The sequence below is a fragment of the Carica papaya genome, chromosome 6 (assembly GCF_054855325.1).
Source record: "Carica papaya isolate Zhongbai chromosome 6, ASM5485532v1, whole genome shotgun sequence".
Classification (NCBI taxonomy): domain Eukaryota; kingdom Viridiplantae; phylum Streptophyta; class Magnoliopsida; order Brassicales; family Caricaceae; genus Carica; species Carica papaya.
The window spans coordinates 35,019,738-35,034,011 of NC_142314.1; the positions used below are offsets into that span (position 1 = coordinate 35,019,738).

General features: G+C 32.5%; 3 protein-coding genes across 4 annotated transcripts in view; 2 read left to right on the top strand and 1 right to left on the bottom strand.

The window, feature by feature from the left end:
- Positions 1-3,517: 3,517 nt before the first annotated feature.
- Positions 3,518-5,037, bottom strand: LOC110817787 (Calcium-dependent lipid-binding (CaLB domain) family protein). The gene has a single exon (XM_022046475.2). The coding sequence runs from the start codon at positions 4,818-4,820 to the stop codon at positions 3,702-3,704; it is 1,119 nt and encodes a 372-aa protein (XP_021902167.2). The 5' UTR covers positions 4,821-5,037; the 3' UTR covers positions 3,518-3,701.
- Positions 5,038-5,728: 691 nt separating this feature from the next.
- On the top strand, positions 5,729-7,765 carry LOC110817781 (plasmodesmata-located protein 2-like). Its single transcript, XM_088222750.1, has 3 exons — positions 5,729-6,687; positions 6,903-7,025; positions 7,540-7,765. The coding sequence occupies exons 1-3, from the start codon at positions 5,913-5,915 to the stop codon at positions 7,545-7,547; spliced, it is 906 nt and encodes a 301-aa protein (XP_088078876.1). The 5' UTR covers positions 5,729-5,912; the 3' UTR covers positions 7,548-7,765.
- A 4,003-nt stretch (positions 7,766-11,768) lies between these two features.
- LOC110814969 (histone-lysine N-methyltransferase SUVR4) overlaps positions 11,769-14,274 on the top strand; it is a 35,983-nt gene continuing 33,477 nt past the window's right edge. Inside the window, exon 1 of one of the 2 annotated variants that reach the window (XM_088222748.1) lies at positions 11,769-12,142. The gene's annotated coding sequence lies outside the window, so the exon portion shown is untranslated. The remainder of the gene's footprint in view (positions 12,143-14,274) is intronic. The other variant, XM_088222747.1, reaches the window with a different exon arrangement.

The window sequence follows — 14,274 nt, forward strand, 5'->3', positions numbered from 1 at the left end:
CCAAAGCATACTAACGTCTTATGTCATATTCACTTATTAATTTAAATGATATTTAAGCAAATGATTTAATTTATCATAACCAAAAATCAAGTAACCAGATAACTAGATAAATCATGCAAGAAGAGACCAAATAAACCAGATAATCGAGAAAACTATAAAAACCATCAGTGTAAATATGCACAGTATAATAGTGAGCAATTTATGCATTACAGAAAAATAAAAAGGGAATCAGGACAAATGTATACTAATTGGTTTCGACTCTATTAATGATCTGTAATATGTTTAGAATTTTTTTAATTTTTCACAAAGCACACAATTATCGATTATTAATCCTCAATTTATCATAATCGAGAATAAGATGATGGATCCTTACCCATATCAGTGCTTTAAAACGGCGAATTGTCCATTACGCCTCCTAAATAGGTCCTGGGTTTCCTGAATTTTTCTTACGGGAACCCAAACTACTCGTCACATATAAAAAATACCCAAAAAATCCAAAACCGATGTTGAAAATCCTTTTCAACCAATTTTAGTATTTTGGCACAGCAGCACCGCCATGCTCCAGCGGTAGCTTCACCGTCAACAGCGGTGGTTCGCCTCAACCTGGTCGATTTTAGTTTGTTTTGACTGATTTTATATACATCCCTGCAAAAAAACACGTTAGGAAGCATCAGTTGGATAGAAAAATTAAAAAACTAAACCAAACGGCGGAGGGTCTTTGGGTGCGGTGACTCTTCCGGTTCTCCTTTGCAGTTAGGGATTCTTCTCTAGCTAACCTATATAGAAAGGAACGACAAACACAATGATCAAAGAATCACGTGAAATAGAAAATAGGAAGGGGCTCATCAAAGAAATTTTAAATTTTTGGCTACGGCGACTTCGCTAGGATTTGGCCGCAGTTTTCGGCTCACCTGTCGTCCCTCTTACTCCGATATGGCCATAGGAAAGTTTGGAATAAAATTTTGAGCGGGTATGAAAAATTTTTATATTTTTTGGCAATCGACGATGACTCCGATGCGGTAGCAGTCGATGGTTGGCTTTCTTCTGCAGTGTCTGGTTCTTCTTTTCCGGCAGAGGTTGGTGACTAGGGTTTGAGTTCCCCTGCAAATAAGAGTTTAAATACTCCTCTCCTATTCGATCCATGCTGTTTGTTTACGTTGACGTGGCGCGAGGAGAATCGTTTGACCGTCTCTCATTTAGGCTGATGGTGTGACCGAATCTCCGTCTGATCAAGCCTAAAGGGGGAATGTATTTGGGCTGTTCACGCGTGCAGAATCAATCCTGGGCCATCGGATCACTGGGCACGCAGATCCCCTGCATGGTCCCCCGTGTGGCGCCGACATCAGTGTGTTTTGCTATGTGGCGCGTCCTGATTCATCGTGGCTGCTGACTGCACTGTCCTACGTGACCGAATTTTTTCTATTTGTATTTTGAATTTAAAATTTCACATATTTTTTAAAAAATTATTTTCAATTTCATCCTTAATTTATTTTTTCTCAAAAATTCAAATAAACTAAATATAATAAAATAAATAATTATTTTATAAATAATTTAATAAAAAAATATTTCAGACTTAGGTATTACAAATAAAAATTTTATCATATATTATTTCAATACCATGTGAAATTCCATGTGAGAATAAATTTTATACAACTTTAATTAAATTCATATTAGTTTCTATTTAAAATTTCTTCATATTATAATTTTTTTTATAATCATCTAATTAAATTAAGTTTTGATCATAATTAAATTAAAAAAATTAATTTATTCCAGACATAATAAAAAATCACAGTCATAACTTATGTGCAATCAATCAAATTCTCATATCAAAATGACTTTTTTTTAACTCAAATTGTTACTTTGGTGTAATATATATATATATATATATATATTATATTCTCTATTAAAAAAAAATATTTCCTAATTTTTTATGTCACTTATAAAATCAATGGTCAATCAATATGATTAATTGTTTTATAATTGGCCCAAAAGTTGATTTCTATCATGGGCTTGAACACTTTGGCTATACTTACAATGCTTTCTTTCCTCAAGAAAATCCCTCCTTACATGTTCATATTATTCATAGATCATTCCTAGTGTGATTTTTTAATTTAAAAATCTATACATTTCATTAATTATGTGATACAAACACATCAATCATAACATTGATTTTTTAATAATAATATACGAGACACATATTTTGTTAGTTTGCGGTAAGAATTTTACCTTATTGAATATTGAACACTTTGTAGACACTAAGTAATTATTCAATTGTTTCCGGTAGGCGACGATTAAAGATCTCTTCACTTCCAATAGCTCCGAAGTTTGAAGGTCCAATGTTAGCTATTACGCACTATTTCTATAATTATAAATCAACTTATACATGAAAATAAAAATATATTCACAAAATAATATTAATATAACTATTCTAGATTTTAAAGTGAGATCTATATAAATAATCATATCAGTTGTATTTTAGTAGTATCATATATTAAGTGATAACCTAATATTACAGTTATATTATCTTAATTAAAATAGTTAAAATAATTTAAAAATAATTCGACTTAGCCATTTTTATATATAAAAAAATGATAATCTTATTTTAAAGAAACATATATAGAGCAAAGAATAAAATATATGACTTTTACATGACAAAAGAAATATTGATACGTAAACTCCAAAATAGAAGTTAGCATTATTTTCGGTATTACATAGCAAAAGCATCTCAATGGGGCTAAGTGCGATGACATGGGGGAAGGAAGGACTTCAAGGAGAAAAAAACGTCCCACCTTTTCTTTCATCGTTGACCGAGAAGAGACTAAAAAATATGGAGGAGAGAAAGGAGAGCCAAAGACGTGTAATTGACTGATTTAAACAATTATGACCGAGTTAGATGAGGCAACTTGAGAAAAAAGATAAAAAATGAGAGGAAACAACTACAAAACAGCTCGAGGAAGGTGAGTGAAAGGAAATAAGGAGAGAAGAGGAAATCAAGACTTATATATATGCAACTTTTTTAATATATAGATATTTTTAAATTAGTTTGTATTATTTTTTTAGTGTCACGTGATATCTGACGTGACATTCACTTATATAGTTACAAATCAAATAATGTCATATGTTCTTAAATTTGACATATGACACTATCTTTAATATTTTTAATAAAGAGACTAATTATAAGAATTAATTTAATCAAAAAATTGAGAAAAAGATTAATTTGAACAAAAAATTAAATAAAATGGGATCAATTTATTACTTTTGCCTCATAAAGTTATAAAACTAAAATTATAAAATATATTAATTTTACGGGATAAGGCGAACTATGAGAGTGAATAAATATTAGTTAGAAAAAAAAAAAAAACTCACCGAAGCTATCTCATGCTGAAAAGAAGAAATAAATTAATTTTAAGAATTAAATCGAACAATTGTAAGAAGATTTTTTTAAAAAATTTAGAGAAAAAAAGATTTTTTTGGTTAAAAAAAAAAAAAAAAAAAGCAAAGATAAATAAAAGGAGAATACAGTATTCACGTGCGTCTATATTGAAAAGATAATAATAAACACACAACTAACAATCCCCCACCATTATATTCACTTTGGGTTAGCTACATACATTTATATGCTCTAGGATCAGCTAAGAGTTTAAACGACGTCGTTTACTTATAGACACAGCTATTTCCATTATTATTACCCGCGGGGTTTGTCACACTCCAGTATTTGATAGGCTGTATCCGTCTACAGAGCTAAGATTGCATACTTTGTTTGACTTTGACTTTTTCTTCGGGCTCTTATGTCCGCCGCCGCACGTGATCGAAATCTCTAGCCCGAACACACTCCCAAAACACGAGAAAAGCCCTCGTCCGGTCTCCCTCTCCCGCCGCCGCCGCCTCCTCCTCTCTCTCTTTTCTTGTTTATGATCTTCCTTTCCTCTCGAAGACGACGCCGTTTTACCCCTACGTTTCTCCTGCTTCTCCGTCTTCACAACTACGTCGCTTTCTGATCCAGTACTAGCCTCCGCTGCCTTCTGCTTCAAATACATCGCCTTCGCGATCGCCTCCGCTACCACCGACGCTGAAGGTCCCAAGTCGGAGTTCACGATGCTCTCTCCGCCTTTTTCCACCGCCGATGGGATAACCGATACGGTAATCGCCGACGCGGTGATCGCCGACGTTGTCGTGTTTGTGTACGTGCAGCCGCTTACCTCGCTCGTTGTTAACTCCGTCTGATCGCTGTGCGAGCGGCGTAGTCTTCTCGGTACACTGTCTTCATTAATGGCGTGGTAATTATGAGCTATCTGATCCTTTATATGTTTAGGGTTTTGAATATTCTTCTCGCCTCGAAAGCTGCTTACCATTTGCTCCGTCGCCAACGGCATGCTACGCAGCGTGCTGTCGAGCAGAGCGACCCCCATTGTCACCATCCCTTGTGGCCGACCGGAGGGCCTCCACACCTGCAACTCCATAAATCTCATCGTTTTATTGTTATGATTAGGGGTGAACCGGGTTGATTTTGAAACGGCCAGGAGATCACCGACGAGGACTCGTACGGTTCCGATGAGAGCATCTCTGGTCCAAGCGGCGGCGTAAATCTCAACCTCCAAAGCAGAATCGGGAGCAGACAAGAACTTATCATCAACACGAAACACAAACTTATCATCCCAAATGGGATTCGCGTCGTTTAACTGATCAACCCGTGTGGTCATCTTTCGGAGCGGGTCGACCCAGACCACAGCATAAGTCTTCATAGATTTAGAGACGGTAGCAAGGTCCTGGGCGGAAACCAGCTTGACTTCCAGAATCCGAGCGTAGCCCTGGGCAGCCATGGCTCGCGGAAAGCAAGTGGGTCGACAATGGAGAGAAGGGCGGGGGAATGGTAGTTTAAGGAATGGTTGGTTGATGGGAAAATTAAGGAGGAATGAATGGTGTTAAATAAAAAGGGATGAAGATGGAAAAATGTTGACCGAGATGTTGGGGAAGAAGAAGAGGTTGTTGAAGAAATGTAAGGGATTATGGTTTTTGAACCATTCATTTTTTCTGTTTCTGGTTCGTGGTGTTCTCACCTATCTGCTAAAACAAAACTTTACTAGTTATGGACGGACACTTTTGATATGTGTTAATATGGAAAACAAAAAAAGTAATTTCTTTAAATATTTTTTTAAAAAAATTGTAATTTAAATATTTTTTAAAAAATATTTTAATATTATTACATCAAAAATAGCACTTTTTGGAAACTTCTTTTTTTTTTTTAAATTTTTTCGTTGTAAAATTATATTATTATTTTTTTAATTAATTTTGCCACATCTATTCATCATAGTATAATTAAATACATGAGTGAAAACATTTCAACAAATTACTCCAAAAATTTGATGCTTATTACAATTTAATATTTAATATTTTATGTTATAATGTGATTCATTATATTTCTATTTATTTCAAATTAAATATTTGAAATAAATAAAAGGGGTTGTAAAATTAAGTTGTAACAAAAATAATATTAAGTATGAAATTGTAACAGCAATTTTTCTTTATTTTATTATGTATATATAATTACTTTTTATGTATTAAATTAATATTAAGATTTAATAGAATATATATATATATATATATGATGGTACACTCGTTGACAATGTGTGGAGTAGCACATGTGCTTTTCAACACACACATACAGTCATTCATACATATACATATATATATACATATTGTTTTAATTAAAAACAAGTGTTGGATAGAGTTAGGTTAGAAAGGAGAGCAAAGCTCAAAGTCTTGATCTTAAACTCAATTAACACCACAACAAGTAATTCAAACTCTTCTCCAAACTCCAACTAAAACTCTCCCAAAACTTAATCTTCCTCCAAACCCACCAACAATTTAACCCTACCCACAAAAGAATTCTTATAGTTCATTCAAGTTCATCAATGAAAAATCCCATCTCTCCTCTTCCATCCCATCTACCACCCCTTCTAACCTGTTTTCTGATCTTCATTTCTTCCATCTCAAACACAGCAGCAATGCCAGATGATTCTGATCAGTACAGTAACTTACTCTACAAAACTTGCACAACCCAAACTTTCAGATCTTCTAACCATGCCCAAGCCCTTTCCTCCTTCTTTCAGGACCTCCTAGCCCAATCTTCCCAATCCAAATTCTTCAAAACCATAGCTGGAGACGAAAACGGTGCCGTTTCAGGCCTCTTCCAATGCAGAGGAGATCTCAGCAACAACGAGTGTCAAACCTGCATAACAACCCTCTCTCACCTTTCAAACTCCTTATGCCCAAAATCTGTCTCTGTTCGCTTTCATCTTCCGGGGTGCTATGTTCTCTACGAAGCTGAAGGTCTCACTGGGGTAAGTAATGGTGATGAGGACCGCCATGAAAATGTGCACAAAACTTGCAGGGGAGGAAAGGTGGTGGGAAGGGAGTTTGAGGAGATGAGAGATGGTGGGTTTGCAGCCATGGAAAGTGGGATGTGGAAGATGATGAGTAAGGATGGGTTTTACTCGGTGGATTATCAACTGGTCCGTGTCATGGCGCAGTGCCAAGGAGACTTGCTGAGACATGTCTGTGATTGCGGTGAATGTGTGAGCAGCGCGCTGGAGATTGTTAGTGAAGAATGTGGCGGATCAGTTTCAGGCCAAGTTTATTTGGACAAATGCTTTGCTGGATATACTTATTATCCTTATGGAATACCAGGCTAGTCATCATATATCTATACATATACATAGATATTTATATACAGATAGTTAAAAATAATTATTTGTAAATTATAAAGAATTCTTTGCCCTAGTAAAGAGTTAAAACATCTTTATCTTACAACACACACACACACACACACACATATATATATATATAATATACGTAAGTAATTTAAGGGATGCATTAGTTGATAATGGTGTATATATGAACAGATGAGAAGAAGAACGGAGATAATACAAGGAAGTCAGTTGCAATTGTTTTGGGAGGAGCAGCGGCTTTGATCTTCGGGTTTATTTTCTTCTTGGTCCTCAAGAACTTGGGGAAGAAGGATGATGGTAAGAATAAACCAAGTAATTTTATTCAAGGAAGAAATTTTAGAATTTAGTAAAATTTTATTTCAAATTCATTGCTTAATTTATATTATATACAAAATTTATTTCGAAATTAAGTAAACTTTAATTTTTATAAAAATATCAATTTATATTTAATACGAACATTCGTTAATAATCACAAAACTAAATCAGAATAGATCGATTCAGAATATATCAAACCGAACAATAAAAAAAATTACATACCGAAAATCTGAGTCCTTCTCAATTATTTCATGCAGTTTACATTAAAATAATTTTTTTACAGTCCTATTTGAAATATACTATTCTTTATTTTTAAAAAATATTCTTCTTTCAAGAATTAACAAATAACATAAATGTGTATGTATGTATATACACATATGTGTAACTTGGGTTTTTGTATATTGTATTTTTAAGTTTATTGTGTGTATATATATATATATATATACGAGCTGAATAATGCAGCTTCAATATAAATGATAATCATGTTTTGCTGCAGATTGTTGAGAGCAGTTGAGCGCCTGTTGATTTTCCTCTGAGGTAGGTGGGTCGACTGACAACTGCTGATGACTCACTTTCCCTCGCGGAGCAAAACGACGTCATGCCCCTGCGTTTCGATTGGTGAAATTAGGTGCTGGTAATTAGTAAATCCTCAAAATAAATATTCATTTATTATTTATCTTTTAATACCAAAATTTAAGTTTATATACTTTTTCAGTTTCTTATATGATTCAAAATTATATTTATCATCTTTACATTATTTAATAAATATATTTATCACGATTATAAATTTTTGGCTAGAATAATTTGTGATTTGAAATATAATTTTTATTAATTAATCACATAGATTTATTCTCCGATAACATAATAACAATCATACACATATTTGAAAATTTTTGCATTATGGAATCATGTATAAAATGTACATATTTCTAGTAATTATTAATATTAATTTTTAAATACATGTGATGCGAAATTCATGATCAACGGTGTAATTCAGAACTCACAAAATATTCATAAGACATCAAAATTTTAAATTCTAATAAATTCTCTCTACTTAACTCGCTATCAATAAAGTGATATAAACTAAGATAATCAGAAAAAAAATTACGAGTATATCTGGATAAGTTGATCCGATTCTTTACTTAATGAAAAAGTTAAAAATATCTTATAAGTTAGAAACAACTTTGTAAATTTATTATCTCAAATTTGAATGATTGCAATTATGAATTGAATACTTATTTATACTACAGTGCATTACAAAAAAATAAATCTTCTAAATTAATTGTAAAAAATTATATAGTAAATTAAATATAGAATTAAATGAGAAAAATAATAAGAGTTCAGAAGATTATAACCAAAATAAAGTAAATATCATCTTCTGACTCTTTATGGCCGCAAGGGGATGCTAAATCTCAAAGATTTCTTCTTAAATTGTGAGCTTTAGTTCTTTTAATGAAGAATTATTTGATTTTCTCTTTTATGAAAGATCTTGAGAGGTTTAAGAAAAAAATTAAAGAGATGGCTTATTCTTCCATAAAGAGATGAGATCGGTAGCCTTTTTTAAAGAGGTATGGGGAAAAGAATAGGAAAATCCTCCCTCTTAGGCCGGAAAGGATCCTCGTGGGTAGAAGGATTTTCTTCTCTTTTTCATGGCTCATTCTTTAATTTGGATGAGTATATGTTATGCCCTTGGCCGAATTGGCTTGTTTCCATGCCTTTATGGACTTCTTTCTCACTTATTTCTCACTTATTCATGCTTGAACATATAATTAAAAGGCTTGTTTAAGTCTTTTATCTCTTTTTCTTATAATGGGCCTATTTGGTATCATAATATTTCTCCCAAGTAATTCACTTCCATTCATATTGTTTGGACTTTGTCTTGAACCTTCTTGGCCGCATATCTCATTTCTTGAATGGTGGTTGGGACGGTTTATGTCATCCATATATAAGTTATTTTTGTAATGGTCCGTGTAATAACTCAAATATATAAATCATTCATAAAATATTTTCATTATAATTTTTAATATATATAATTAAGTATTTTTGTTATATTTTTTAATTAAAAAAACGTTACAAAATTTTAATTACGATTTTAATGAAAAAAAATATTACAAAATTGAATTGTTTATTAATTGCGCATAACATTTTTTTATATATAAATATAAGTAACATTTATTAGCCTTTAAGAATAAAAATCTCCTTCGATACATTATTCTATCAAATGAAGTTATTGAGTATTTAGAAGAATCCAACACAGAGAGGAAACAAAAACCAACTATTCAAACCAAACAATAGCAGGATGTATTTATGAATCTTTTGCTTGTGCTAATATTCATTTATTTTGTCATTTAAATATGTTAAAACGTTTAGTTGACTAAAACAAACCAGTTGTTCAAATCAAGTAATCATTCGAGATATTTATCGATCTTTTGTTTCTGTTAATATTCATATATTTTATCATGTAAATATATTAGAACGTTTAGATAATTAACACCATGCTTACATCAACATGACTTTATCGATCTTAATCTTATTTTATTTTAAATTTACTACGATTTTATAATCTATAAATTGTATCTTATATATTTAATATTAAAATCTTGAATATATTTTTATAATTAACAATACTTTACTTACATGGGAGGACATGTTTTAGATAGATATAAATATTAAAGTGATCAATATATTATTTTTAAATATTTATATTATTTATATTATTAACTCTTTACTCTTTTGGTTTTTTATTTTTATTTTTTATTACTATCCTTATTCCTTAAATATCATTAATACCAATAATGGATTTCGTATATCCCAATAAATTGAATTAAATTTCTGATTTAAATATGACGTGATAAAAAAATATTTTAAATTTTCTATTATTTTAATACAATAAAAAAACTAAAAAAAAAAAGCTTCTGGCTTCTAATCGAGATCGACATTCCTATCGGCAGTGAATGCTGGCGCCGGAGTAGTGGCCGCCTGAGAATCGGTGCCATCGCCGGCGTGCCGGGGATTTTGATGTAAGACCACTATGACCATCTTTTCGCCCGCGGCGCAGTTGCCGTCTGCTCCGCCGATGAAGTAATTGGGGGCTGGATTGGTCGAGCTGGATCTTGGCTTAGCCGTCGTCTAACTATACATACATATATATAAATATATAATAATTATGGAAAATAATTTGAATATTTAAAAGTGGTACATGCACCAATTTAATATTTATGTCATTTTAAATCTATAGTTATTAATATATATATATTGTATATGACATATTTAATTATAACATGTTTATTACTAATCAGAATAAATTATTTTTATTTATTTTTATTATTAATACATAAATTATATATGATATTTTTATTTATATATATTATTATTAATGTTATTTTAATTTATATAAAATCAATAATTTTTGTAATGATAACAATACAAAATTTAATTCTACCTCATATTTTGTTATTATTTTTTGTCAAACCCTTCATATTTAATCATATCTTATTTTTATTTATTTCTCATAATCAAGTAAGGTAAATAATTATTTATTTATAATTATTAATTTCTTAAATAATTTATTAGTATAAATTAAAATTTATTTTATTTTTCTAAAAACCTACTTCGTTTTATTCCCAAACACGGCTCTGACCCCGTGAACTTTCTCTATATATTGTGCCGTTTTCTTAGTGGAGGAGAAACCCTCAGGTCATGTGGATTCTTCGTTGCTTGTCGGCGCAAATACTATTCTAGGTACTCTTTCAACTTTACTAGTATTTCAACTTATTTCAAAGTATGTATGTGTATATATATAATTTTCTTTTCTTTTGAATTCCTAGTAATCAGCTAGATTTTCAAATTAATTTCAGTAGCAACCGGTTGAAGGAATTATCTGAAATTTGGGATCTAATGTTATTTTGAGGATTATATAGTTGTGAATTTTATCATATAAATAGTCAAGAGTATAGCTGTTAGATTCCGATTGAGATTGCGAATAAAATTCTTTTACTTTTTTGAATCGATAATCATGAACTGATTCGAATTAGGTTTTAGATCTAATACCATTAATCGCACTTGAAAGTAAGAAAGATTTAGATTTCGAATCTCTTTAATCAGTTATTGAAGTGAAATTCTAATTTTTTCAAATCGATAGCGATAAATCAAGAAATCAAATTTTTGGATTACATTATTTGTGATGTTTGTAGGAGGAAGAGGGATCTAGTATTGGGAATTGTATTCTATCCATACTGTTGTATCTTTGGATTGAGTCTTGAAGTATCGACCTTCAATTTGGGAATTCTTAACCTAATTTACTTTATAAGTCTATTACAGATTGATGGTGACCGATCTAATAATATTTGATTCATTGATATCGAAAACTTAGTTTACTAGTATATTAGTAAAGTTATACTAATTAAGTTCAAATTAGTAAAGAATTTGTTATGTTTTTTTTTAAAAGTTTTTAGAATGACTAAACTTTTTAAGTTAAAATAGTCAAAACGAGTTAAAATTCTATTCAAATTCTTTTATTAAAAAATTATGATTAAAATATTTTGAATTAAAATATGTTTCTATGTGTATTGCTATTTGTAAATTATTTTTATTGTATTATAATTGAAATATATATATATATATATATTTATCATCTTATTAGTGAATACACAATTAAATAAAAAATAATACTTAAAAAGATTATTTTAGTAATGAAACTAAAATAGTTATCTTTTGAACCAGAAACCAAAAGATGAATTGACAGAAACAAATCTTGATGTTACTAACTCGAACCAAAAAGATTATTTACATTTCAACCAAAACTACCCCAAACCAGAAGCTTCTTCCTCACGTTTCTCATTCCACACTAACAGCTTTATCACGTGACCCGTTTGAATTTCCGAGTCCGGTTGCTCGAGTTTCTTCACCGAAGCTCGCCTGGGAGCCGTACTTTCCTATTCTATTCACCGGCGATCACTCACTCTTACGGGGGGGGGGGGGGGGGGGGGAATACGGAAGAAGAACCAGGCCATTCCCACAGTCTCAAGCCGTGAAGAAGCCACATTCCGCGATACACTGGTTTGCTTCAGTTTCACCGGCTGGCGACTCTATAAGGTGAGGTAATTCTTGCTCATATTTTCCCCTTTGTTTTGTTTTTGTTTTTATTTGAGTAATGCTTGAATATGGAAGTTTAATTTGGAGTTACCATTTTGATGCTCAATCTTATTTTTGTTGTTTGCTTCCTTAATGTGTTATATATATATATTTCTACTTTGGAATCATGTCCTATGAAATAGAATGCGATAAATGTAAATGTTCACCAAAGTAATGCCGAACTCAGAATCAACAGTGTAATTCAGAACTCATACAATGCTTATAAATCATCAAAGACTTAAATCCCGATAAACCTTCTCTATTTAACCTACTATCAATAAAGTGATAGGAACTAAGGTAATTGGGAACTTAAAAGAATTGGAAAAACGCCACAAGTATACCTTAATAATATCAAAGAAGAGTTGCTAAGAAGAGACAGGGGATAGTGCTGTTAAAAGGAAAAAAGAAAGATACTGACGGTACTCCTAGAGAATTGAAAAGGCTGGAGTCATGGATTAATTATGAGAGAAGGAGGAGAGGAGAGGGGATGTTGGGAGGGGAAAAATTGCGGATTTAAGTGATTGGTAAGATAATACCATGGAATGTGAGAGGAATTAATTGGACTAAAAGGCTTATAATCAAAGGTTGCTTGTCAAAATGGAAGCCGGAAGTCGTGTGTCTGCAGGAATCTAAAATGGATTCATGCTGGGGCGAGATCATTAAGAGTATGTGGAGAACTAAAGAGGTGGGCTGGCATTACATTCTGGCGGTCAGCACTGCTGGAGGGATCATTGTTATGTGGAAGGAAGATTGTCAAGAATGTGTTGAGGTTGTTAAGGGAGAGACCACTTTGTCCTGTCTTTTCAAAAGCCGCAAGGGGAACATGACTTGGGCTTTCAGTGGTGTTTATTGCAGGGGCAACAGTCAGGAGAGGGAATTGCTCGGGAAAGAACTTGAAGTTTGTAGAAGGAAATGAGGGGAAAACTGGATTGGGTTGAGGGGGAAGGAAGGAGTGGCTGTAATGGGCTGATGCCGGATGCAACTGTTTTCAGAGAGATGGTGGATAATTTAGAACTTGTCGATCTGCATTTAGTAGGGGGCAATGGACTTGGATGAACATTCGAAACCAACCTGTTTGCTCCAGGATTGACAGATTTATGGTATTTCCTGCTTTTCTGTTGCAGCTCCCGGGCATCTACCAAAAAACTCTACAATGGTCCATTTCGGACAATGTCCCTATTTGTTTGCTTGCGGATGGCATCCAATGAGGACCAATACCTTTTAGACTTGATAATAAGTGGCTGGAGAACCAGAAATTTGGTAAGTTTGTTGAAGAAAAATGGAAAATGACTGTGATACAAGGTACTGCTAGCTTTAAACTGGCCAGGAAAATGAAAATTTTAAAGAATGAGATCAAGGAGTGGATTAAACATGAATTAAAGAGGGAGGGTGAAGACTTTGGTAGTATTATGAATGAGCTTCATGAGATCGATCAGATGGAAGGGATGGGGGAACTAAACGAGGAGGTACGGAATAAAAGAAAGAGGCTGAACGTGAATCTATCTAAAAAATGTAGGGATGATGAAATATCCTGGAAGCAAAAGTTCAGGGAGAGATAGGTAAAAGAGGGTGACAAAAATACAAAATATTTCCATGCAATGGCAAGTAGTAGGAGGAGAAATAATTTCAATGCAGAAATTTCCTTTGAAGGCAGAAAGATCAGTGATAACCGTGAGCTGAGAGTGGCTGCCAGTAAGTATTTTGCTGCTTTGTATGAAGAACATGAGAGAAGACCCACATTAGATGGTATTAGATTCGATATGCTGTCTGAGGATAACAGGAAAATGCTGGTTGAAGAATTCTCTGAGGAAGAAATTAAAGAGTGTCTGTTTATGTGTAATGGGGATAAAGCACTGGGGCCGGATAGTTTCAACATGAAATCTATGTAAAAATTTTGGTATGTAAAAGATGAGGTAGTGGATACGTTTAGAGAGCTTCGTAGAATGGGCAAATTTGTGAAAGCTATTAACACAACTTTTATTGTCCTCATTCTTGAAAAGAATGATGCCAAGTAGTTTGGAGATTTTCGACTGATAAGTTTGGTGGGGTGTATATATAAATTAATTGCCAAAGTCTTGACAAGAAAGCTAGCTTAGGG

Excerpts from the sequence above, each read along its gene's own strand:
- LOC110817787 (XM_022046475.2), bottom strand. The coding sequence starts at position 4,820 with ATGGCTGCCCAGGGCTACGCTCGGATTCTGGAAGTCAAGCTGGTTTCC.
- LOC110817781 (XM_088222750.1), top strand. The coding sequence starts at position 5,913 with ATGAAAAATCCCATCTCTCCTCTTCCATCCCATCTACCACCCCTTCTA. Across the intron at positions 6,688-6,902 it reads TTATCCTTATGGAATACCAG|ATGAGAAGAAGAACGGAGAT; the intron begins GCTAGTCATCAT and ends ATATATGAACAG.